This window comes from Salminus brasiliensis, chromosome 2, assembly GCF_030463535.1.
Source record: "Salminus brasiliensis chromosome 2, fSalBra1.hap2, whole genome shotgun sequence".
NCBI lineage: Eukaryota > Metazoa > Chordata > Actinopteri > Characiformes > Bryconidae > Salminus > Salminus brasiliensis.
The window spans coordinates 37525943-37553744 of record NC_132879.1 but is presented as its reverse complement, the minus strand read 5'-3'; the positions used below and the strand labels follow the sequence as shown (position 1 = coordinate 37553744).

The 27802-nt window shown below is 41.8% G+C and overlaps 1 protein-coding gene across 1 annotated transcript in view; it reads left to right on the top strand.

Moving 5' to 3' along the window:
* Window positions 1-6399: 6399 nt before the first annotated feature.
* The window catches only part of cacna2d1a (calcium channel, voltage-dependent, alpha 2/delta subunit 1a), a 138083-nt gene continuing 116680 nt past the window's right edge, over window positions 6400-27802 (top strand). The window contains exon 1 of the mRNA XM_072672571.1: window positions 6400-6775. Coding sequence (XP_072528672.1) covers window positions 6681-6775 — 95 coding nt within the window. The 5' untranslated portion in view covers window positions 6400-6680. The remainder of the gene's footprint in view (window positions 6776-27802) is intronic.

Genomic DNA, 27802 nt, shown 5'->3' with positions numbered 1-27802 from the left:
TCAGAGGATATGCAAAATAACAGAACTGCCATGTGACTGCCAAAATTATGGGCCAATTCATCATGTACGCCTACCATACAGGTGCACTTTGTGGGTTTACAGCAACTATTCACTGTAGCGCTTCTGTTACTGTACAATTTATCAGTCTCACGCTACTGCATTCATCAATGGGAAAGGACCACCATAAGACCACCACTGACTAGATATTCTTTAAATGGTGTACCATTCTCAACACAGTAATGAGACTGACATGGTTCTGTGTGTTGTGCTGGTACGAATGCATTGATTGACAATAGTCCTCCAAACAAAAATATCTAGTCAACAGTGGTCCTGTGGTTAGAAACAGGCCACTGATAAGTCCAATGATGTTCGATTAGTGGCGGTTCGGGAAGATGGTGGCGGTGGTGCTTCATATGCTGAAGCACATGCTAAGCACACTGAATGATAAATATGGGAATATAAAAAGTCATTATTAACAAAAATATATTGCCACTGTTGTGCCGGTATGGCACATGTAGAGCATGCATGTCACTTTTCCTGGAATGCATGTTGTTGCCTGTGCCACTGTGATCAGTGTGATTACAACTGAAAACGTGTGTTCTTCCTCTCACTGCTCTGCTGGATCATGAGTCCAACAAGAAACCCCAGTAGGCATTAGCAAGCTTGCAGACTGGGATAATAAACTGACAAACAAAAATAAGCTAGGGAGAGTTATCCAGACCTACATAAGCCAAGACTCTTTAAACTAAGCCTGAAAAGGTAAGATGATTCATAGATTATGTCCAGCAGCAAGTAGTTTTTGTGGAGCCCAGTGTCAGACATCTAAAAAGCTCTGTTTACAGCCTGGACAGAGACAAGAGGTAGGAAGTTTCATCCTGCCAGCTGGGAAGTTTAATTTTCGCCCCTGTTTTTTTGCAAGTACTGTAGCTGTGGAGGGACTAAAATCAGGATGCATTGCAATGAATAAAAGTCTCTATTGTTGCTGCTCCAGGCTCAGCACACCAAACCCTGCACTGTGTAACTTTTGAGAAGCAGGCAGGACAACACTCATGAAAACTGCATAACGCGGCATAACCTGAGTCATGTTTGTGTAAAATCCTGTATTTATCCTGTAATTACTCCACCACCTCAGTCAGCTTCTTTCACTTTTAGTGACAGTTTTGTATCCGTCCAGAAATGCATGTAAACAGCTTGCCTATTTAGGAGCAGCTCAAAACACAAGTTACAGTTCCTGACTGTAGGGGGAACCTATGTACATGAAATGCATAAAGTTGCTTTAATAGGTGCTCTTACCCAGAGAAACTTCCAGAGGTGCTTCTCTATCCACTCACCCCAATCTAGAGTCCAGAGAAACCTCTAAGCTCTAGATACTGGCAAAAGTCAGTTCTTATACCCAGATACAAAAATACACAATACCCAACATCTAGATATTAACAATTAACTATCCATAATTCCTCAGAACAATATCAGTGTCTGCCGAAATAAGATATTGCATAATTGCAATCACAAGCCTTTAATAAGTGCAAGATTAATGTTCAATTTCTCTCTAAAGGTCAGCAAAACAAAAGAAATGATGGTGGACTTCAGAAAGCTGCAAGCACCTCACACCCTGCCCAGTGGATTGACAGAGGAAATTTCTGGGAGTAAACATCACTGACAACCTTTCCTGGGCTTTGAACACCTTCTCCTCAATAAAAAAAGGCTCATCAGTGGCTCTGCTTCATGACCGGCACATGCACACCCATTCCCTACTGCTTCTACAGTCTACTTCTTAAGGTGCTTTAAGGAACCTTTAGGAAAAGGTTTTTAGAAGAAAAAAGGTGGCCAGAAGAAAAATGGCCTGCATCTCTGACTGGTATGGAAACCAGCGTGTCTTAGACCAAAAGCCCTGGTGCAGACTGCCCAACGCATTACTGGGTCAAGTTTCCCTGCCACCAAGGATATCTACACCGGGCAGTGGATAAGGAAAGCCTGCAGCATCAGGAAGGATTTCTCACACCCTTCACTTGGAGTGTTTACATCCTTCCCGTGTGGCTAAGGCAGGCCAAGGAGCACCCAGGCCAAGCCTGCCAGGCTCATAAACAGTTTCTTCCCCCAGAGAGTCAGACTAATGAGCAGTTCTGCCTCAGCCTCAGCTACTTCATCCCTGTTCCTCACCTTTATTTAGTGCACTGCTACTTCCTGTCACTTTACATTTGAGATGTCACACTAAATTATCTCTAAATTATATGCCCAGACACTTTAATGCTGTACATTGTCCACTCCTTTGACAAGCATCCAAGCTGCTAAGAACTGTTAAAGCACAGTTGGGGGTCAATACCAATAAAACAGATAGTTCTAAACATACCTGTGGTTCGAGATTGTGGTTGACGGAACATTGTTATCAGCAATCAGTCACTCAGAATCGGTGAATCTTTCATATATGCAGTCAAGTAGTGACTGGTGTAAGATCTAAGGCAGACAATGACTCTCAACAGTGTTTCTCACTGCCTCTGACGCTTGTCTGGAATTCAATGTAATTTAAACTGCAGTTAAATTTCGTAACTAGCATGTGCTTTGTTCACTCACCAACTGCTAAGCAAGAGAGGCTCAGCAAAAATAGCTACAAGAAGCTCTCTAAAAAGTCTAAATCCACTGCCAGATATATGACTAGCATTGCATGCATTGCCACAATGAGAGTCACACTAGCACATAAGTTAATGCCTGTTTAAAAAAAAAACAAAAAAACATCTGGACATTTGATCTTCATTGGATCAATATTAAGAGATGGAGGTAATATAACAAAACACATAAAACTAAAGAAATGTCTTTAAACATAATTTGTAAAATTTTATTTAAAATTCTTAAAATTTGGTTCAGGTGCAGATGATTAGAACATTGTTAGAGGGGATTTTGGAGAAGTCTGTCTTATTTAAACCTCAGACATAAACTGCAGTCCATTCCACAGGCCCCTAAGTAGTGCCCTTGTATTCCCTACACACTAATCACATGATATTGGCTAAGGGAACATTTGGCTAAATCCTTTCATACGTGATGCCCTGCAACGGCATCCTGTAAAAGACAGCACGTCACATTGACAGCATCATGATCTTTGAATGCTCCTCTGCTTTCTAAAGAAGCAAGCAAGCAAATGAACTGCAGCGTAGTTTGAAGTTCCCTACCTATGAAGTTCACTATCTATGGTTTGAAATGTCCTGTGGACTTCCTGAGAAGTTTATTTTACAGGGAACTGCTGGGGTGACAGGAGTGCACCTATTTAGTTTGGTTTGTTGAATTGAGTGGTGAAGATCACCATGGTGAGATCCAAAGAGCTTTCTGAGGCCTTCAGAAAGAAGTAGCTGTAGAAGCACAGAGGCAGTCTGGGAAAGGGTTTAAAAAGATGTCAGAACCCTCAGTAATCTGCTGTTTCACTGTCCACAAAGCCATTTACATGTGTAACAACTGCCAACATAGCCAGTTCAGGCCATTCTAGCAAGGCCTTCCGCCCCAGAGCAGCCCAAAATATGGGTAAAGAAGGTAGCTAAATGATTTATGCAGGATAAATAAAAAATCATGGTAGTAACGGTCCATGCATGGACTTAGTCCCCGAACCCCCCCGCCCAAATGAGGCTCAGGCTAAATTGAGAAATCCATCACACTACACAAAACATCTTGCAGTCCTGATGCTACTAAAATGAACTATGCACAGCTGCCAGTTTGGATGAGGTAATGTGGTGTAACAGAGTTGACCGGTTCCACTGTGAGCACATGCTGGCTTAGTCACTCTGTTTGTTCCATTCCTCCAGTTTTTTTTTTTTTTGCATTGATAAAAAAAGGCAGCGCTACACTTTTTCTCTGTTTAGCAAATAAAAGCAAGTCAGCGTCTGCTTGTCCTCCCATGACACCTCTCTCCTCTTCTTTTCCTCCCTGCCAACTCTGAGGTGTGCTTGCTGGCTGACATAAGGGCGTCTTGCTTGATTGTGAGGAGACAGTGTAGTGTTGCTAGGTGATGGCTGAGAGCAGCAAATCCCCTGATAGTGGGCACCTAAAGCCCCACCCGCCCCTGCCACTAAACTCATTCAGCAGAAGCCTGACTGCCTTAAACGATAGGTGACAGGCATCACTCCTTGTTGTTTTCCATTAACACACAGTTAATTCTTTGCACCTGTAGCACAAAGGCCAGGGCAGCTTTTCTCAGTTGTCATTGTCAGTAAAACTCTATACTGTAATGATACCCCAGGATGCCTTACATCACTACATTATATTAATGTAGTTACTGCACTGTTACATTACACATAATTCATTCTGTATATTACATTATATTAATGTAATTATTACTGCACTACAATCACTTTTTACGCTTTTATGCCTCTATCATGCTGCTCTCTTGTTTGATTTTGCTGCTGTAAAAACTGACTTTCCCTGTGGGATAAATAAAGTGATCTATCTATCTATCTATCTATCTATCTAAAGTCCTGTCCATTTGCTACCCGTATCCTGAACACTCGGACTCCTGCCACAGTAAACACTGCTCGTTCATACATATTTAAAAAGTTCCAGCTGAAGCGTTCCAGCCCAGCTCTGCTTTTTGAATAAGACACAATACAAAGCTGCCAATCGGAACATAGCCTGTTTAATGCTAAGGGATGAAGAAAGGTATCTTGACTTCAAATCCAGAAATGGTAAAAAAATGAGGAATAAACCTGTAAACTTGTAAAGTTGCACTTTTGAAGATTTTTAAGAAACAGTGATAATATGTTACACACACACACACACACACACACACACACACATATATATATATATATATATATATATAAATAGGGAGATTTTAGTCTAAGTGCAATGTGCTTGTCTGCTTTTGAATCTCAGCCACCTCTCTCACTTAAGCTACTTACACACACACACACACACACACACACACATATATACACACTAATATGCCCTGATCGCAATCCTCACATTTGCTGAGCACAGAGCAGTCTGCTTATTTGCTTGGTAAATACAGATTTCTCAGGTGGAATCGAAACTAAGGTGAGAGGCTTACTCCTCTTCGCAGGCCGACCCTGGCTGCAAACACAGCACTTCCTTAATAGCACTGAAGTCAACAACTGATCACACCACATTCTCCAGTATTAAACTCACTTTTATATTCAATTGACTATTTCTTATTTCTTACACTGATGTTTATAGCGGTGCACCTTGTGACATATTTGCTTGTTCATTCCTGTTTCATGTTATGGAAAAGATGGTAATGAAATATGAGAATAGGCTGGGAAAAAAACACGTCTGCTGTATATTTATGAAGAAATGTTGCATTTTATAGTAGAATGTTATTTTGTAAGAAACTTCATAATATGGAGAAACAATGGACAATAGTTTCTTCACTATTGAAATTAGTCCCTAATTTCATCCAGAAATTATAACATATTTAACAGCACATACGTACTGTACTGAAGCCATATTTTGAAGGATTTATATATATTTTTTTTACAAAATCATTATTTTTATTTATTTTTTTTTTTTTTACTTTTTTCATTCACAAACATAAATACTTTCTCCTTATATTTTCACTTACACCTTCAAAATATTTTGCTATGTATATTTTGCTCTTTCTAGTCAGGTCAGATCCTGTGAAGTTTATGATTTTTTTTTTTAATCCAGCATTAAATAAAAATTCTATCAGTATTAAACTATGTAAACGAGTCCTTGTTGAAATTTTATGAACATTAAATTGTTGAAAGTGTTAAGCAAGTTTGCTTTTCAGTGATCAGTATGATCAGCAAACTGTGCTTTTCCATTACACGGCCCCTTCTAACATAGGCCACGTTTCTGCATTTTACTCCTCTACACTTGAATGCGTTTAAATGTAGATTTAAACACATGCAGACTTTCTTTCGTTCAGGAATATATGGTTTCCATACCAATTTTACATGTTTTTTTTCTACTAATAATGCTTTCTCATACTTCCTGTTTCTGCTCTTTTTACACCAGAGACAAAAGAACTACATTTCCCATAAGGCTGTATGTTTAATAGTTGATAGCCACTGTAGAAAGTCACCTGTTTGACTCTCACCATCCTTACTGAGCATTACAGAGCAGTAGGATAAGTGCTAATACTGATATTAGATCAGGTCTCTGGGATATAACAAGGTTCACACTGTTCTGGGAAGTCTCCCAAACAGTTCTAGCGGCTTCAGTGAGAGTAATAACCCTAAAAACGGGCTCGCGCGGGACTCGGGGGTGTATCTAAATGCGTTGGAAGCTCTGGGAAGGTTGTGGGAGAGGAGGGGATGGTGTGTGGGGTGTGTGGTCTCGGGGAGCCTTATATGGAGAGCATTGTGGTGGGGATGGTGGTGATCGCGCGCAGATGGGGGTGGGGGGCCTGGGAAGCGATCTGCCCAGTCTGACACACACATCCACACACACACACACACACAGGCACGCACGCACGCGCGCGCTGCCAGCGTTGCCAGAGACAAGGCAGCATCTCCCTCCACCTCCTGTAGCTCTGGAGCGCCGCTCTCTGAGGATCTCCTTCACCGCCGGAGAGGAAACAAAAGCAACTGGCTCTGGAGAGACGAGGCGCCCGCGACTGCTTTCCAAACTCTGTGTGATGGCGGATGGTGGACTTGTTTAGGTGGATTGGTGGACTGTTTTGGACGCAAGCGTGAGACGGAATAGTGGCTCTGCCCAACGCCATGGATGCGCGCAAACTCTCCACAGCTGCTCTCCTACTTCTCCTCCTCTCTTTGTCGAGCTACGTCTCTTCCGTTCAGTTTCCGGACGCCATCCAGTAAGTCGCCGTCACTCGCTTGACTTTGGGGGGAAAAATATTAGCATTGTTATGATTACAAAAGCTGGCTGTGGGAGCTGCCTAAGTTTCCCAGATGCAGCCGGAAGTGCCACAGAAGTCTAACAGCTGTGTGGCTACTGATTCCAGTATGTGTGTGTGTGTGTGTGTGTGTGTGTGTGTGTGTTGACCACACTCAGACTGACTGAAATCACAGCCACCCGGTTGCTACACTTACATCTGTGTATGTATATGTGTGTGTGTGTGTGTGTGTGTGTGTGTGTGTGTGTGTTCTCCAGCCACAAGTTGCTGCTCTGTGTGTTGCTGAGCCATTTCTTCTTCACAGTAAACTTCTGCTTCTCCCAACAGTTTGCTGATTTAAGAGCTCTAAAATGTGAGAGAGAACCCTGTGGAGAATTCTGCACACTCAGGTTTCTTCACAATGGTGGTGATCTGAACCAGGGCTGACCAGCTTGAATTCGATTTACTGTCCGAAACCACCAGTGGACCTTCACATGTGATGTTGATCAAGGGTGGATTTGATTTTGATGGCTGTCGTGCCTCCCATCTTCCGCCACGAATGTGATTTCAAAGTTAGTTTTAGGCCTAAAGCCTTTTTTTCAGGTAGTATCAGTCCATGTTATTGCTTTCTGTGAGGGAGCTTCCAGAGGTTTCTCCCCCCAGAGAGTCTTCATGCAGTCTGTATGCAGTCTACACACCGTGTGTTCCAGCTTTTGCTTTCTCGGACGTTTCTCTGTGATGGCATTGGGAGATGGATTACAAGAATTTAGCATGGCTGTGATCTGTGTGAGCGTCATCTCCACAGTCCACTGATCATCCCTGCTGTAGGTAGACTAAGCTGAATTTCTGCAGGACCAGAAGACGGTGGAAAGGCAGAGTGGTGTCACTAGCGAGACGAAACCCATGGTTTCATTCATAGTCGCCCCCCCTTTAGTTCACAATAATGATAAGAGGAAAAACCCCAACAGTTCTGAGTTTGTTTTTTGGCTTTGTCAGTTCCACCTCCAACGCGAATGGCAAAGCAGGCACCTGTCGCACCTTAAATAAAGCTGCGAATGAGGTTTCCTCCAAGATCTTAGATTATAACAGTGCTTTTTCAATTAGACATGGCTTTCAGTACATATACCAGTGTTTTTTTTTGTATAGGACTGAGCTTTGAACGAGTAGAACAGAAGAACATGCACTGTACTACATTGCGTTATGATATGTTGGAGGGTTGTAAATACCAGTACTTTTGCAGAAACACATTTAACACAAATACATTCATTACACCTCACACTTATAGTTACTTTGGGTTAAAGCAACACTATGTAACATTTTCACATTGAAAATACCAGCTTCAAAATCATTGTGATTATCTGTCGTTGTTACTCCAGCCTTTGCACGCTACTAACTGCATTGCGTAAGTTCTGTGAAGCGAGTAGGGCACCGCAAATGCTGCCTAACCAGAGTCATATTGTGTACAATCCATAGATTAGTACTCTACCGCCATCAATCCACATGCTTCTGTCAATTCAGGTGATGCTTCTGTATCTCTCAACTCCTCCAGGAAAATGTGTTCTCAAGTGGTGGCTTAAAGCATGAATTACATCTCCTGACTGTAGGGGGAGCCCAGGAGCAAGAAATGGCAATTTTACATATTGCTGCTTTAATTAAGCTAAAAGGAGCAATATTGATAGCAACAAGACATTCAATGTTTGTAATTTGCATATTTCCAATACTTAGGTGATATTAACTCATTTAGACATTAAAATTCTGATCTTAGGTTAATTAAATCTAATAAAAAGTAAGGATGCACAGCGATATCAGCATTACTTCAGTATCTGCATGTGATTGCTTAATAAGCATTTTGGCATCAGGCAGATGTTTAGACCTGGATACTCCAAAGAACAGAATGTTAGGTGATGCTGGGAGTCTGAGATTCTTTGCTAATTTACTTAGAACAGAGACAGCATGGAGAAGCGGAGGACAAAAGGAGTAGAGAGACAGAATTCTCTACAAAGCAGCAAAAAGAAAATACTCAGACAAACTGAAAAGCCACGTTGCTGCTAACGACCCGACTTCAGTTGGGGAAGGTCTTCAGGAGATTACCAGCTAAGTAGAAAAACCTCCCTTGTCCTGAACGACCGGCAAACGACCTGAATGAGTTCCACTGCAGGTTCGAAAGGGCAAATGACCTCCAGCCCTCCTCACCCAGTCCTGCTCTCTTACCTCCGCCCCTGTTCATCCCACCATCAAAGATTGTCAATGAGCAGAACGTTCTTCAGAAAAGCTCTGAGCCCAGATTTAGTCTAGCCATCCACTGTAAAGCATTGCTTCATGCCGCATCATCTCAACAGAGAGAACAGCAGGGTCCACCTACTACAGACCCTGATGCTGATGATCCATTTCTGCACAGTGACCTACAGGTCCACCCATACATCATCTAAAGCCATCTGTTTTGGATCGTTCACTGCACACAGAACAAGCCAAACTCCAGCGCATAATCAAGACAGCAGAGAGGATCATCAGGTGAACTGCCAACGCTTCAGGTTAAATATAAAAGCAGGGTCATGAAGTGTACTAGCAAGATGATAGCTGACCCCTCTTAACTTGGACATCGCCTCTTCGAGCCACTTCCCTTTCGTATAGAAGACTCAGGACTATGAAAGCCAGCTCAACTCGGATATCCCACCTTTCCCGGAAAATGAGGGGGGCTCCCGCATATTGAGAGCAACTTCCTGACGTCTGCAAATGATATACATTAGCCTGGAAGTCTACTTTTTGAGAGAGAGAGAGAGAGAGAGAGAGAGAGAGAGACAGAGACAGAGACAGAGAGACACACACACTCCTGGTAGGTTTGCTGATAGCACGGAGAGACCAGAATCAGCTTTCTCAGTGGGCTGGCTTTACGGTCAACCCCTCTCTTTTAGTTCAGTTCAGTGTTCAGTGTCAAAAACCAAGAGTATAAATGCTCTTCACCCCAGAATACGATAGAGAGCCCTCTGCCCAATAGGAGTCAAAATAATGACAAGGACTTTCTGCACTGTTTACAACCAGTAGTGCCCTATTAGGGGGAGGGGGTGAGGTTGGACTTCTAAGGGCCTGTATCTGACTCCTAAAAAGATTATTCATCGAATACTTTGGCATAGGTGATAGTTATGGGACCCAGTGTAATATGTCTGGTGTGTTTATTTTTTTATTTATTTTTAAAAATATAATATATATATATATATATATATATATAATTTTTCTTCTTCCCACTTATATTTATTTTACATCCCCCTACTGTGGCCTCACACTGCTATCCTATTTTATTAATGTTTTTTTTAATACTTGACTACTTGACAGTCTGTATACTCACCTGGCTGTTTGTTTAAAACAAGGGTGCACTCACCAAGCCCGGTTCCTCATCTGTGTAATGAAACAACATGATCCTGCTAATCTTGCAAAATGTACAGTAAAGCATTAGGCATGGGTTTGTACTTTCAGAAGGACATCATGTAGGAAGTCATCTTCAGGCCACATATTCAGTCCACATCTGGACTATGTTTCAGTATGTGGAATTTATTGCTGCTTTATATAGTCAGTGTTTCCACACTGACACCCCCCCCCCCCCACACACACCCTTTTACTTTGGCTTGAGTGATTGATTTGTGACGTTAACCACTTAAGACAGATCCAGTGTATTTTTGTCTTTCCCGATTAATGTCCACGCCCTGTCCGTGCTGGAGTGTAATTTTTCACACCTTCATTGTTCGTACAGTATCACTATGCATCTCTTTGCAGCCTTGCCTCCTTTTCCTCTTTCCTTTTCCCCCGGTCTAAAGCCCCTTTCGTCTGTGTCACAGTGTGACTACATCTTTGTGCCCAGGCCCTAACCTCTACATGGCAGGCTTTGTCTGCTTCTCATGTTCTATAAGTGCATCACTTTTTTTTTTTTTCTCGCTCTCTACAGCTTCCTCCCTCTTTTCTTTGCCCTCGCGCTCCCTCTGCATGATGGTCTTCAAGCATTTGCTGCGCTGAGAGGCAGATGATTAAACATCATCCGAGCTGAAAAGTCTGATGTCATAGATTCCTCCCCGCAAAAGTCCCTCATGATTGGCATGGGGTTGGGGGCAAAAAGGGTGCGGCGAGGTTTGGGGAGAGGTTACATCTGCCTGTTTGCCATTTTGTAGCCGCTATGGCTCCCTGGTGATGGGAGGCTCCGTGATGCTGCAGAACCTGTCATGTTCCAGTGCTCACTGCCCTGGATTCTCTGTGCTGCAACAGCACATTGGAGTGTCCCCATGTCATTATGTGGTTCCCCAGGGCATGTTTAGTCAGTCCACTGCAAGTTTCACATTTCTCTCTCTTTCTCTCTCTCTCTCTCTCTCTCTCTTTCTCTTCCTCCTGTTGGCTTCCAGATTCATGCACACTGACTCCTCTCTGTGGCACTCTGCTCGTATTAGTGTTCATTAAGTCAGTATGTGTGTGTGTGTGTGTGTGTGTGTGTGTCACAGCCTGATCGGGTCCCCATGTCCCTGCAGCCATGGCAGTGGCTCGTTGTCCTGCTTTTGGCTTCTGAAAAGGAGAGATGGCACCAGGCAGCTGGCCCAATCGCAATACCCAGCCGCTCTCAATCTCCCATCAGCATTGTTTCCATTTTGGCCCTTGCCACGTTCTCCTCCGTCTCCATGCCTAATTAGATACCATGCTTTAGCTGCTAAATAGAGAGTGTTCCCTGTACCCCCTTCTCTCCATCATGAGTAGGTTTGTGCTAGTTTTTGAATGTTCTGGTTAATGGAAACGACAACATCATCATTCGATTTGTTTGCCAAACTATACCTTTAACCAGGCAAAGCATAATTTTCCCATTCTTTTAGTTTGAACAGTTCTGTATAAAATCAGAGCTTTTACTAAAGTACCTTTAGACATTGAACTGAATGGGCTTCTCCTACCAGATTTTAAAACCCAGGTTCTTCACGTGCCCCGACGTCCCAGGCTAACGGTACCAAAGATCTTGATATAACACATTAACGAGACACAGAGGGGTTCAACCAGAAGCACGATAAATCCCTTATGTAAAGACGTAAAGGCGCAAAGCTTTGCCTTCAACCCAAGAATTTCAAAGGAATGGAAACATTCAAGATGGTCTGGTTCATTTTTACATGTCTACTTTCACTAGTGTCAGTTGTTGCTACGATATAATCCAGGAGGGTGTCTTGCCTGAACAGTCCACTCCTCACTGCTCCTTCCCTTCTCTTGCGATACAAGTATTGTAGGTATGACACCTTCTGCAAATAAATGGAAATAGTGTATGTTGCAAATGTTGAATTCTGAAAATGTATGTAACTACAAGGTAATGAATTGGTGTTTAGACAAATGCAAATAATCAAGATTAACCACACAACATAATAAATCACAATGAAATATTCAAATATTTATTGTATGACCTACAAGAGAAATGAAGATTGCACCCTGATTGCATCCAATTTTTTTGTACATTTTGTGTCCAACCTAGCAACAGTTACCGTCAGAATGGCCAGTTGGTACACCTGAGAACATCAGGTGCATTTTATATGGTGTCTGTGTCTCGATTTGGTGGATATATATAATATATATATGAGGTAACTCTGAGCTCTCTGATAGCAGCTGAAAGCTATTCATATCACTCAGACATTTAGCCATGTGGTCATGAGGACTTTCCCTGTTTGGAGGTCCCCTACACCTTCTCTATCTTATACCCAGTGTTGTGGTTACAAATAGCAACTGGGTTCTTAGTAATGTAGGCCACTTGTTCATAGGACTATGCTAAGGTCTGTAATTCATACTGTAAAACATTTATACCCTACAAGGCGATGTTCATGACTTTTCGCCCTTTCACAAGTGAGTTCTGGTTGTCTGTGAGGATCCGCGCTGGGGGAGTTCTATTGGAATTTTGGAAGTTTGGAATTTGACCGTTACTCAGCAGCAGTGCAACTGTAGATCGTCTGTAGAGCAGTGTGGGGAATCGCCGAGCAGCAACTGTACAAACAATCAGATTCCTGTGGTATTTTTGATTATTATCGCATTTATTTTTAGTTTTAATAAAGAGGTGACGCCTCAGGAGTTACGGGAATATTTTGATCCACCTTAAATGTTTGAAGATGGGGCTTCTGCATGTAATTCAGGCATTATATTAAGCACACAGCATTAACATTGTTAATATCTTTAAAATGATCTAAACAAGCAAATGGATCTTAGCAGGATTGGTATGACCGGGCTGATTTGTGGCGTTTAACACAGGTGGTGTGTTTTGGTAGCCTTGTTGGGACACGCTGTGTGCTGGGACTAGCAAGTTAGATGAACCAGTGGGACTAAAGCTGATTGTTGAGTCACATTCTATGACGAACATTTCAATCTCATCAGTGGGACCGTACTAACCAGAGACCAGCCACGGCAAATCACACTGGTGGGACTGTACTTGTTAAAGGGTTAATCTTTTTACAGTGTAGCCGCCAGACGTTATGCATGTTCCTCATTTCATACAGGCTCAACAGCAGTTCTGTTATTTATTTATTTTTTTGTTTTCCCCTCTTACATCAACTGACTAACATTTCTTGTGAGTGCTTCAGACATGATTGCATGACATGATTGAGCTAAAATTCATTTTACTTCATTTCGGTTAGTAGAATCATTTGGAATACATTACCCCATGGAAATCAAATTCACCCGGGCACTTCTGCACAGCTTTTTAAATTAGTGCATTCATTGAAATGCCTATTCTGAATTCACTCGGTTAATGAGAAACTGATGATACAGTCTTATGCAAACGTTGGGGCGCCCCTAGTCAAATGACGCATGTGGTTGATTTTCTAAGTGAAAATAAGTGAATGAGTGCTCTGCATTAAACAACCTTAACTGTAAAACCTTTCTGCACAGTTCCCATTTATTTACTGTATTTAACTTATTGGAAATTACAATGCAATGTATTTAATGTGGTGTTACTTTTAGACACACTAAAACTAGGGTTGCAATATTCAATAATAATTTATCATGGGAAATAATTCGATATGATACCAAAACTAAAGGGCTGTTGAGACCACACCCCCCCTGCATGCACTGTCCATTCCTCCATCACATGTACAGCATATGTCCAGATGATTTCTAGAAACCTGTTTTGGGATTATATCTAATTATTTTAGCCATGATTATGAGTCAAAAATATTCTGAGCCAAAATAACAGGGTTGTAAATAGTCTTGCAAAGCCACATCTGTGCAGTCACAAACATGCAGTCCCCTGCTTTCCAGTAGATAAATATCCAATATGGTAATTTAGTGTAACCTAAAGGCTGAGTGTATCATATTAACATGACTGAGCTTTATAAGGTGAACATTTTAAGGTAACTGCATGGCTAAAAAAAAATGAAAAGGAATGCTTTTATAATTTATTTCAGAATCTGCGTCATCTGCTTTAGCCATTAATCATTGTGGCCTTACTGTAGTCTGTACATAACCTTTCAACATGCTGTTGACTCACTGCTCTTTTTCAAGGTCATAGACTGAGGCAGGCAGATTGGCTGTAGCACAATAAAGCCATCCCAGAGCTTCTTAAAGTTAAATGCTGGGGGGTACAACAGCAGTGGTCAGCGAAAGGGCAGACACATTACAGGTACTGAGGCATCAGCCTGGGGTCTGATCAGCTTCTGCTTCGTGCTGTCATGCTCTCACCCACTGTAAAGCTGATGCCCTGGGTTTTTGTACATGAGGTCAAGGTGAACATACTGTATGTCTGACTTGGGCTGAGTGCAAGGCGTGTAACGGAGGGAAAGAGAGGAGAAGAGAGGAAGACGGGGGAGAAACAGATCTGCGGAGACAGCTACAAATGCCAGAAGAGATTGGTCGTAACGCGTAAGGAGAGCCAGAGAGCTCTGACATGTGCACATGCATGCATGTGTTCCTACACACACACGCAAACATGCTCGCTCTTTAACTTCTGAACTCAGGGACACCCTGACATGGAGAGCTCATATTTGGACCTCTGATTTTAATATTACAATTCACACTGACATGTTTCAGCTTCAATCTGGAATTTCCATATCAACACCTCAGGGAATGCTCAATCAAGGAACAAGAGAATAAGAGAGAGAGAGAGAGAGGGGCGCAGGGGCAGGCTGGGCTGAGTTTTCAAAAAACTGCTTTGGTCCTTCTTTTCAGTTCACATACAGATGTGTGAAGTGTTTTATTGTTCCTCACAGATGCCATGTGACTGGGTTTGCTACATGTATAAATAAGCAAGCACACCAGTCAGTTGTAGCAGAGCGCGAACCAATCATGCTTATGGACAAAGGATGCGATTTGACTGATTTTTAGGGTTCTGTTAACCGCTAAATTTATGGAATGTTCTAAAGTGGCTGTAGCAAAGGTGTACTGAGAAATGGACCTTTCCCAAAAGCATAACAGTGGTGCGCAGGGGGGCATTGATCCTAGAGGGGAACCACTCCAGCGAGGGGTATAGTGGAATTGACCTTACACAGTGGAAAAGTTAACCTTTATTATGAACACTTTTCGTCACCTAATCCAGTCCATGCCATGACGTCTCACTAGTGTCATACGGGCTGAGGGTGGTTATTCACATTGTTAGGTAGGTTCACGTTATTAGGTAGCTGACCGATAACCACTCTGTGCAACTGTGGTGAGCAGAAAAGCATCTCACAAAAGCAACACACCCAACCTTAAGGTGAAAAGGCTACAACATCAGAAGCACATGTCACGTTCCACATAGTATTTCCCTTCTGGCTGGTCTCCGTTTGTGCACAAGGTGGACCCTGCAATTGTCCAGGAAGTTCAGTAACTCCTCTGCTGCGTTCTCTTTACTGGCTTCCTGCAGATTTAAAACCCTGACGCTGGCCAAGAATGGACCATACTTGATGGCAGTGGTCAAAAGCCGATCTGTACGAAGAGCCCTTCAAGCTTCAAGTACGGCTCGGCTTGAGCCACCGTCCTTTAAGATCCACAGAAGACAAACGTCCAGGCTTTTTTTTTTTTCTGTCCTGGCATCCAAGTGGTGGAACGAACTTTTCCTGGGTGTCTAAACGAAGTGCCTTGAATGTAAATGTAATAAAGAGCCTAGTGAGTGTTTGTGTGTGTTGAACTTAAAGAATAATAAGTGTGCAAATGTTGAACTCCCTACTTTGCCAGTGCATAGTAACACCCACCTTTGGAAGATATCACAGCTTGCAAACAGTTTTTGTAGCAGCTAAGAGTTTTTTTTCCGTTCTTGTATTAGAAATTGTCACCTACTCTTCCTCACAAAACGCTTCTAGTTTTAGGAGATTCTTGGGCTGCACAAAATATTTGGCATCTGCCCTCAGATTTTCTGTGATGTCCGGTAACTGTGAGGACCATTTCAAAAGATTCGGCTAGTGTTTCAAATAGAAGCTTTGAATCAGTGTCCGGTTGTAGACCATTTTTAGCTTTATGTTCATGACTGATTGTGTCATCTGCTTCAAGAATATAAGCAGATATTTAGTGGAATTCATTCTTCCAATGTTTCCCGTGCTCTTGGTTGCCATACGACCCCCAAAACCAAAGGCTGGGGCTAATTCTTAACAAGTCATGCTCCTTTTTTACCCTCCAAATAAACCTTAATGGGGAATGTGGCAAAAGAGTTCAAATTTAAACTGCATTGGCCCACAGCGGTCCTTTGCAAGATGCCTCTGGCTCATCTAGATGCTGTTTTGCTGCTTCACACGTTTACATTTGTCATTACTTGAAGGATTTCCTTTTAATGACTCTTCCATGCAGATTAGATGTGGTTTGTGTGAACAACGCTGCACAGTAGAATCGTGCTCCGCCACTTCTGTGTTGGATAAACCTTCCTGCAGGGCCTTACCGTTCCCTCCCTAGTAGCCTTGACACATTGAGCAACTTGAGACCAGATGTAGCATGTGGGTCTAGCATATCACGTGTAGGAGTTTGCCCAGTTCAGCAGTTCAGAGCATTGTTGGTCACTAAAGCTATTTTTTTGTCTCTGATCTGCTTTTCCTCTGCTGCAGTCTTTAATAGCTCAGCCAGATCTGCACTTGTGTGCAGGTTTGGTCACATAAAACTCTGTGGCAATGGATGTCCACACATCACATGCAGCTGCAGTTAGAGCTATCCAAAGAGAGGCAACATTTATAGTTGGCTATTGAATGGCAATGCCTTCTAAGGTTTCGCTTTGTCGTCCAGAGATTTAGTTCATACCCCTGTTATTATATAATGATTTTGCTAAAAACGACTTGAGGTCACTAGTAGTAGTATGACTTGAGGCCATTTTAAGTTAAAGATCTTTTTTTGAATGAATGGTTTTGGAATCTTTTAATAAATCTTTAAATAATTCAAAAAACTAAAATCAAATAAAACTATTGATTGCTCAACAAGGCATGAGTATACAGTAAATATGTATCAGGCACAAGGTACACTTGTTACTCTAAGCTCCAACTACAGTCCCTTAGGCCTGGTGTTGTAAGATGCATTGTGTGATAACAAGCTCTCAGCTCTAGGCCCCCTAGCTAGGGGCTGTGACCAGGCTCCTCTGCCTGCGTATGCTATGAATGCGGAGGAGAGTGTTTCTGGGCCTGACCCCAATTTGAACAGCGTCTAATAATACACTAGACCCAACGTCTCTGGCCATTCCCAATGTCACAGTGACTTTGTCTGCTGGCGTACCTTTCCCTTTAGTACAGTCAAGCTGGCTGAAGTGTAGTGATGCTGTTGCACCAGATTTGGTGGAGAAGCAGAATTTGGGGCACAGCCGAGTCAGGATGCGTTGCTGCTCACGCGCCGTGATCTCGATGTCATGGTGTCACGGCAGTCTCTTCGGGGGAAAGTAACACAAAACAGAATGTGATCAGTGTGTGATTTGTACGGTCTGACAACCCGCGCACACACTCGCTCACACGTGCTCCCTGTCTAACCCTTTGGCGTGCCGTCGTGAAGTGGGGGAAAAAAACACTTTTGCAAGAAGGACTACATGTGTCTCTTGAGATAGTAGTACATAAACACTGTTAAAACTTCCAAATGCATATTTTAATCATGTCCATTTGGCTTATTTATGGAACCCAAGTTACAAAAACTGCCCATTTGAAATTTACTGTTTTTGCGATATTACAAAAACCAACACATTTGCATATAAAAAAGGTCTTCATGTATATAATAGATGGAGGTAATATAACTAAACAAATAAAACTGTAAAATTCATAAAATGTAACAGCAATTTTCTTGTGAGGGGGAAAAAGTTAGGACATTCTATGCCTGAATAGCTGGTATTTCCCCTCCTTGGCTGAAATAACTTCAGTTAGACGTTTCCTATAATGATCTACCAGTCTCTGACAATCAACTGGGAGAAAGTGTTTTCCATTCCTCCATGCAGAAATCTTTCAGCCACGTGATCTTTCAGCTTTAGATTTTAACCAGATGGTCTCACTTTTCCTCAAGCAATCTCTGATACAATAAAGAATTCTTAGTGGAGTCTATGTTTGAGAGCTCTCCAGACCCTACTGCAGAAAAGCAGCCCCAAACCATGACACTTCCACCCCCATGCTTCACAGCTGGTATGGGTCCTTGTGCTCAAACACTTTGCCTGGTTCATGCCAAACCTGTCCAAATAATTCAGCTTTGGATTAATCTGTCCAAAGCACATTGTTCCAGATGTCGTGGTCTTGGCCTGTGTTCTCTCTGATGTTCTACACCTTATACATCTCCCATGAAAATCTAGCTTGTGTGGTCACTTTTGGAAGACAATCTTTTTACATTGACTTCCATTGAAAGTTAAGACTATTTTTTTTCCTTCTCCTGTGAAGTCACCATTTTGGCGCATTTTACGTTGGTCCTAATGGCACAGTAACAAAAACAGCTTGTTCCATTAAGCGGGATAAAGAGATGATGAAAATGAGCATATGTAAAATGACCGTTTTGGTGCATCACAAACACACGAATCTCATAAATACAAGAAAATGAAAGTTCCACTTGAGCCTCTACGGTATTTGAAGCGTGGTTTTCTACCAGGAATTTATAGAGTGACTTGCTGGAGGAGGAGCTACAGCAGTGTTTATCTCATTGCAAGCAGTAATAAAGCTCACTCGTCACAGTTTTGAACCTGCAATTACTCTCGGCCCGAACCCCGCTAGATAATGGGCTGCTGTCTCTTCATCTGCTCCTTTCTTCCCCTCACAAATTACACCCTCAGAGAGTGTGCGAGAAACAAAGCTTGAGAAAGAGAGAGTGAAAGAGCGAGAGAGCGAGAAAGCCAGAGCATTTGTCTTCGCTGCCTTGTGTCAGGTTGCTTATTAAAGTTGTGCTCTTCTGCGTTGCCTTTTATTACTTATCTCTTTGAGACTCAATTAAATCCCCTGCATCAGCCTCACTGTGCCTTCATGTCACTCTTATCTGCTTCTAAGAGCACATTAAAAGCCTGCATTACATCTATTTAGAAGGATTTGAGAGGGAACGAGAGAGGATCACTTCCTTGAGGTGAAACCGAGCGCTTTGGGTGTGTGTGTGTGTGTGTGTGTGTGTGTGTGTTGGAGATTTCCCTTCGTTCCCTCGGCTCCACTTTGTCACTTCTGACAGTATTTTGAACGATGCGCTGTGGATACAGGGACAGGCTTTGAGTGCTAAGAGTACTAAAACTCAGTAGACGTCTGCAAAGAAAGGGCTGCTGTTTAAGTGCCTCCAGCTTAACGGAGGTAGGCTTGAGCGACTGGAGCTGCTCGGAGCTGAGACCGCAGCGGTGTCAGCAGTGCTGCTGTGACGTTCCACCTCAAGACCGATGGAGCCGCTCAAGTTTACACAGCATTGAGCCTGGCCTTAATGCGAGCAAGTAAACAGGCCACAAATGCGAAACTGTATACAAACGCGTGCCGCTGCTCGCTGGAGTCAGCACAGGCAGGAGGAGTATGTGTGTGTGTTTGTGCGTTTGCTTAATTTTTTTTTTTTCTGCACCTTAGGGTCTTATCTGTGAGGCTGAGTAGTTGTGAGGTCCCTATGGCAACAGACAGTGTGAGGTTTACTTAATGGGACTTTAGTGTTCGTGGGTGAGCGTTGGCATCGCCACATTAAGGAGGACTTCAGGTGTTTTCAGACTGCGAAGGACACACACGGGGCGCCGCAGACAGAGCCCAGAACAAGAGAAGACCCTGTCACCACGATTTACTTCACTTTGTGTTTGGCGTCATGGGAGCTCGCTGTATGATGAGTTCAGCGTGTTCTTGGAGTCACGGATGCCTCGTTTTTGTCTAGTGAGGACCGTACAGAATGTGAGGTTACCTGTATTGTTTGACATATATTGCACCACATCTGAGAGTGTTGAATGTCCATTTAGAGGTGGGCTATAGGATGATATTTTATCGTATCATGACAAATCTTTAAAAATTGTGATACACAATATGCATTTCTGAGCATATCGTCCAGTTAGTCTGGTTTTAATTGGAAGACGTCACCACATGTGTCATGATGAATATTTTATACTTTAAATATTGCCACAAAATATTTTTACAATTTCACCCAACCCTTACATCCATGTCCAGTGACATCTTGCCCAGAGAAACTGCGACAAAATGCCAAAGTGAAGTGAGAGAAACCCAAAAACACGCCCATGTGGGGCCTGTATGGTTAGCCTGACTTTGAGCCAGAATGTTTTGTCAATGTGTTCCATGTTGGCCCCACATGTGGATGCCCACCAGAGTCAGCAATAGGACCAGGATGGGTTAAACACTGGCCTCATCTGGGTTGCACACTGCACATAGGGTCTAAATGGGACCCTAATGTGAGATTAGGGTGTGCTGTAACAATGGGACCCATTTGGGAAGCACAACTAGGTCCCAGTAACAACACAGGTACAAGCCAACCTGGAACCTACCTAGCCCACGTTCCAGCCATGTGCGCCCCACATGAGCATGTTGGCTGGGAGGAACGGAAGGGGAATACAAGGTGAAAGAGAAGAAAAAAGAGAAGAAAGAGATGATGGAGAGGAGACGCAGAGAACTGAGGAGAGATGGAGAAGAGAGGAGGAAAAGAAAAAGCTGAGGAAAAGAAAAAGGGTAAAGAGATGAAGGCAGAGAAGAGAAGGGAGAAGGTAATGTGGGGAGAGAGGAAGTGAAACGGGAGCTGGCATGAGACTAGTGTGGGTATATGAGGGAGCGAGATGCAGAGGGAGAGGAGGAGAGAAAAAGAGAAGAAGAAGGGGGAGATGGCTGCAGCCAGGGGTCAGAAACCAGCCCTGTGCCTGTGACTCACACGCTCTATTTTAGGACACAGCTGTCCTTCTGTTGGACTGGCGAGCTGAAGCATTAGCTGAGCTATTGTGCCCCATCAGCGCTGTTTAGAGCTCCTCCCTAATCTCACTGAGTGCTTATATTAGTCATTGTGCTTGTCTTTGTGTTCCAGCGGTTCTCTAGCTCGCTGTCTCCGTATCGCTGCTTGTTGTGATTGGTTGGGTCAATCACCTTCTCTTAAGAGCAGGCTCGTCTGTCCTCGTCTGACTCCACGTGACGATCGGCTCTGTAAATTGGCCACACCTGCTCCTCTGACCTCTGACCTTTCGCTGTAATGAGCCCCCACAGTAGCCTCCTATACCCACACCCACTCCTATACTCCTATATCTTGCAACTTCCCCTGCTGGTACTGTTTCCATCAGACAACCAGCTGTCAGTCTCCTCAGAAAATGTTAGCAAGCGGAACTTGACTGAACTGTAGCGGGCTGCCTTACTAGTACTACGTAAGTGGAAAAGCGCCAAAATACACCTAATAAACCGTTCGTTTGTACATCCAAGAAATGATTTCCTCTTAGAACTTAAATACAGAACACACCCCTCCTTTAGATTGGATCTACGGAATGATTAGGCGAGATTAGGCCCACAAGCAGAACTTTGCATTAAGTGGTACAAACGGTACAAACACACAAAATGCTGGAGATCAGGTCTAAAAACAGCATATATTGATTACCACAAAGTGCTAATTCAAAATAAAGCACTCAGCTGCTCTCTCTGTATCCTTTCTTAAAATTGGATTTTAATGTACTGCAGAAAACGTGTTGGGAAATTAGGCACAGCTACACTAATCATATATGACTTTGCCTAATACACTGCGATATTGGCCGGCTTACGGCACCGTGATGACTTACAGGAGCCACATAGGGTAGCATAGCTTTGTTTTTAGCATTGTAACAAAAACATTGGAATTATTTGTTAGAATTATTTCCAAGTCTGACTAGATATGACACTATTTTATCATATTGTGATAAATTTTATTGTGGTACACAATATGGTTTTATGAGTGTATTGTGGATATATTATCAGTGTAATCAGTCTTGTTTAATTTAAGTGAAGCAAATATAAGGAAAAATCACAGTACTCAGTATGGGAGAATATTTGGATAGCATTTTTGAATTTTATTTTATACATAACAAAATATTGCGATAAATATCGTAGATCATAAATAATGTCTTTAAACATCATCCAACTCTATCCAATCTCCTCTCAATGTTTGCGGTGTCCCCTAGCTAGCTGACTAAAAACACCATTTTCTTCCAAGGTGGCCGTTGAGTTTTACAGAGTAGCGGTAGCTTTTGTTGTGGAAAGGTCGTCACTGGTGCTGGACGTCTGTACATTTGGGGCTTTTCCAGTACTGACACAGGTACTCACACAGGTTTTGCTTTTTAAAAAGAGGGCACAGCAGTATTTGAGGTTCACGATATGTCAGTTCCATGTTCTGAACTCTCATTGTTCAACCAGGCCAAGCTAAATACAGGGCCCCTTAAAAACTTTCCATACAAAGTAATTGCTGTGGTTTTCAGTTTCAGGAGAGGACTCCTAATCAGTACAGTGGAGGAACAGTGGATGAAATGGAAGAGAATGTAGCATCACCTCGATCTGTTTGCCCCCATAAAGTGTCATTTTTATTTGTGAGTGACCCTTGATCCTGGAAAAGGCACTAATCATGCAAATCTACACTCAAATAACACACTCTGTTACTCTGTGTGATGTGATGGCTTTGGCTTGAGTAGTTTAAACATAATAGCCTCCTTGAAGTCACTCCCCTAAAGGACTCCACGCGTTTCTGGACAAGCTAAGAGATACAGAGCCATCACTGAAAGTGAAAGAAAGCATGTGGACTGAGGCGGTTGTAGTAGTCGCACTGGCTGTTCTCCCTCTCTGTATTATTATTGTGAGGTACATGGTCATGGTATTGATGACCTATCAGCACATTGCCCCCACTTACAGTAGAGTACAGTGAAACTCAGCCAGACTGCAGTCTTTTTGTGGCTGTGACCACAAAGGCAGCTCCTCAGGCTCGCTCAAGCAGTGAAGTGTACATAGACAGAGAAAAGAAGAGTGCGCGCAGAGAGAGAGAGAGAGAGAGAGAGAGAGAGAGAGAGAGAGAGAGAAAGAGCGAGAGATTGTTTTGACGTGGGATAGTTTTAATGGGAGCAATATGTTGTGTAAGAGAGGCCTGTTAGAGACACAAGCGGTTCAGCAGACTTGCTGAGACACACTCCAGGCCTGAAGCCCATCCAAGCAGAGAGGACACGATGATTCCTCACTTCTTCCCGTCCATCTATGCGTCCGTCCATCCATCCATCCGTCCATCCATCCATCCATCTCTCTCTACTTTCTTTCTTAATTGCAGTGAATGTACGCAAGTTTGCCAGTTTGGGAAAGCCCCTCCTCCTTTGCTTTCATTCCCTCAGCGGGGGAGGGGGGCATAGAGGGACGTTATCTTCATTTTCCATCCACTGCTCCAACATTCCCTCTCTTCCTGCTTTCTGTTATTTAAACTATGCATATGGTGGGAGTAAGCCAATACACTGCCATTAAACACTGGTTACTTCCATGATGCTGGTTTGAACAAAAACACTATATTATTATAATATTAATAACATAAGAAACCTAACATAAGAAAATTGTACATATTTAATATAGATGTGCGAAAAGGAAGTGTGTGTGTGTGTGTGTGTGTGTGTGTGTGTGTGTGTGTGTGTAAATGTGTATGTGTGATACAGTCTTGCACAGTGCATTGCTCTGATATGTTCATATGGCAGAAATATGCTGACACGGGGCCAGTCCGAAGCTGTGGCCTGCGGGCAGCTGCCTCAAACTGTGGCTAAATTTACAGTCTCACACACATCCAGTACGCACGCTCACTCCTCTCAGCTTACACAGTGTTTATAAATACGAAAACTCCGCCAGAGTCCAGTTTCAGACACCATACCAGGCCTGCAGCCCCAAGCGCAAAGCTGTTACTTTCCTTTATGCTCTGCTCATGAGTGCGTTCGTGCACCTGTTGATAGAAAAAGTGTTGGTGTGTTTTGTTTTCCTACATTTTCCAGGGTTAAAAAAAAAAAGGAAAAAAAAAAAAGAATGTTTGAGCTTTGTTGGAACTGTGGAGAAAGACCTGCAACCCCAGGATCAACCTCACATGGATACTTCTGGCTTTGTAGAGTTCTTAGTACAAAAGTGACCTCCTTTAGTGTTTAGACCTGAAAAGGGTGAAAGATGGGAAATAACTGAGCCCGGGTTTAGGATCAGGTTTAGAAAATCATCACAGGAAATATAATATGCGTATTACTGCGTATTACTGTCAGCTCCCTTTGATAATGTGTGTATGTTAAATTTCCTCTTTCTCCACAGTAAAAAAGCTCATTTTAGTGTCGTTCATTGAATACATTAAGCTATTACCTCCTATTGCTTGGGTGAGCTTTTATTGGCTGATGAATATATTAAAAATGCCATGTTTTGTGTTTTGTAAATACACTGAACGCATTATTACCATTATACCGTTTTATAGCTGATGATTTAATCTGAAATCATGATATGATTGCTGTTATTTTATTGAACTGACTTGGTATATTGTTTGCTTACATGGCCTCATGTTGAATTGAGAATTTGTGATCGTAATAAATGCCTTTGTAATATCACACGTATGTATTTTTAGATTATTTACAACGTGAATAAGTTTAATAGACACAACTGAAATGTTCCAAAGTATTTTTTTTCTGATATTTGTAAAGTATACGCTGTTCGTCTGCTGAGTTGGTTGGTTATTTGCGTTGGCAATAATCACTCTTATTGTATTGTAATGAAAAGACTTTGCCACATAAGCAGAATTAAGAAGAAAAGTGTTAATGTTTATTTTGTATTTATTTTTACATGACGGCTGTAACCGGTGTCTTTGTCTTGCTATGCCCTGCCTGTTTGCGTTGTCCTTGTCGTCTCCTTATTTTACCGCAAGTGTCCCCGATTTGTCATTCGTCTCCCAGGTTTTCTCCATTGTAGCCCTGCCCTTTTGTTACCTCCTCTCTGGTGTTCCTCATTTGTCTCAGTGTATATCGCTGCTGTTTAGTGAAAAACACGTGTCTCTGTTTTTTGACTGGTTTTAGTTTTCTCCATGATTTGAACTAGAGTCGAATTGTGATACATTTTGTTATCGTGGTACTCAATATGCAATTTTATGTGTATTGTGGTTATCGTCAGTGCTTAAAGAATACTGATCAACTGCACGTTTCTTTACAAAGCGTGTAATCAGTCTTCTTTCATTCAGTGGAGTGAAGCATAATTTTGAGTAAACATCACAGTACTTAGAGAGTATTTGGACAGCGTTTTTAACACATTTACGCTGTTGGTTTATTTTGCCTACATGACGATAAATTTTTATATTGCGATAAATATTGTATATTGTAATAAATGTCTTTAAATATCGTGATTTATAAAATTGTTCTATATTGCCCAGTACTAGTTTGAACCCTGAAGTAAATACCCTTAATACAATACACTGTGTTAATAATAATAATAATAATAATAATAATTCTGGATGAATGGACCGGTAGCAATGCTCTAAGTAACTTTTTATTTTACATTGACTTCCATTCAAAGCCAAGAAGGGTTTGTATTTCTCCTGTAAAGTTCACATTTTGGAGATACACATTTTTCACTGGACAGTGACGATATGTAGTACTTTTTGTCGCCTGTGGTTCTTGTCGGTTATTGTGTTATAGTGTTGTTGAGTGCATGTTGTGGTTTAGTTTAGTTTAGTCTGTTGGCTTTCTCTGTTTGCTCCAGTGTTTGCTTTGGTTATTTCCTGCTTTTGTGTTGTGTTTGGCTATCTTTACTAAAACCATTACCCTGCACTTATGTCCTCCTCATCCCTGCCTACCTCCCAAACAGCACACTTTCATTGTTTCGTAGCTTGCTGGGACTTTGCTGGAAATGAAAGGGAAATAGGAATTATGTGAATATTGTAAACCAGTAAATAATGTGGGACATGACCTCACTAAATTGACTGATAGTAAAAATCGATACTTTCATTCAAATTGTTTTCTGGCTTAATGGCTTTGATGAAATTGTTCACGGAAATGGATTAAAAAGGTATGAAGGATTTTTTTTATTTAAGGAGAATGTTTATTGACATTTTCTTTGACATTATATTACAGAACTGTATCACTGAATCCTCAGGTTAAACGTGGTCCTTATAACCTTTGCTATGTATTATAGTCTCACAAAAAGCTTAAATACAAAAATAAATATAGTGGTGTCAAACTATTAAAAAGGGTTAGAGATTGTTAGTTATAAGATTTAATTCATATTTCATCATAAATAAAGTTTAATCCAGTCTCTGAGCTCAGCAATAGTGACGCTGTGTGCTAAATAAAACTGCTAATACGTCACTAGGCACTGTAAGGAGAGTTTAAGATGATTAGTCTTAAAGTTTACAAATTAGTCATGTGTGTGTAAATGTTGACAGCAACATAATTAATAAATAATAATAATAATAATAATAATAATATATATATATATATATATATATATATATATATATATATATATATATATATATATAGAGAGAGAGAGAGAGAGAGAGATATTAAGTTCACCTTTATTACTGCTTTTGTTCAGGAGACTTCACAGTTTTGTTTTTGTCCACAACCTACAAAGTACAGTCTTGGAGCATTTCCTTGGACCATCCAAGAAACCCCAAAACACATTTGGTGAAGTAGAGGTCTGGACTCCCACTGTTCTGAGACCAGCATCTGCTTCAGCAGTTTGAGCTTAATCAGCTCCAGTCCTTTCAGACCCCAAGTCAAGTCTGGTTTGTTAGCCTTATTGTGGCACAGACCTTTTTATGTCATATTTTAGTTACTTTCATATGTGGTCCCATATCCGATTCATGGCTATGCGCTGAATGTGAACCGCCTGACTGGATTTCCTGCATCTTCTTGCCTGTACACATGAGTTTATTGGTCAGCATCAATGCGCGCATGCGAACCAGGTTTCAGGGACCGATTTGTTCACATTGGACAGATACGGATTACTTACGTTTATGAATGCGAACAATGAGGCTCATAATGTGAATGTAGCCTAATTAAACTCTGTTTGATGAAACATGCTGTTGGTTTCTTTAAGTATTGTAATATTTACAATGGGAACATGGAGTCTGCACAGTACTATAAAAAGTATAAGTCAATGTACAAGCAGTTTATATATATATATATATATATATATATATATATATATATATTCTCCACTGTCTCTTCTCTTCACCTTTATCACTTCTTCTCACAGTCCAGCGCTCTCTGTTTCTTCACCTCACATAGGCTTGTGTGAGGCTCCTCGGGCTTTGTGTCGCTTGACGTCAGCCTGAGATTTATATTCAGAATACAAAACAGCAACTGGCTGGAAAGGATTTTTTTATTTTTTTGGTAGAATGACTGTGACTCTCTGTGGTAAATGCAACTCCAGATCCCTGTTAAAACATCTCTTTTCATATATTAATATATCATATATTTGACTTTTTGATGTAGCCTTTCAGATTAGTCCATGAATGTCAGAACCTACCTCTGCAGTCATGCCTTCAGTTCTGCTTGTTAAGTCACAACCAGTGGGAGAATTTGCATGCTTAGACAGTTAATTCAGGCTTTTTTATTTTTATTAGTTAATTTTCATTTTAGTTCATTAGTCACTCACAGCAGGACAAATTCTACTGGCTCCTCCAAATGCAGTAGCCAGAGGAGATGGAGTGCAGGGCTGTGTT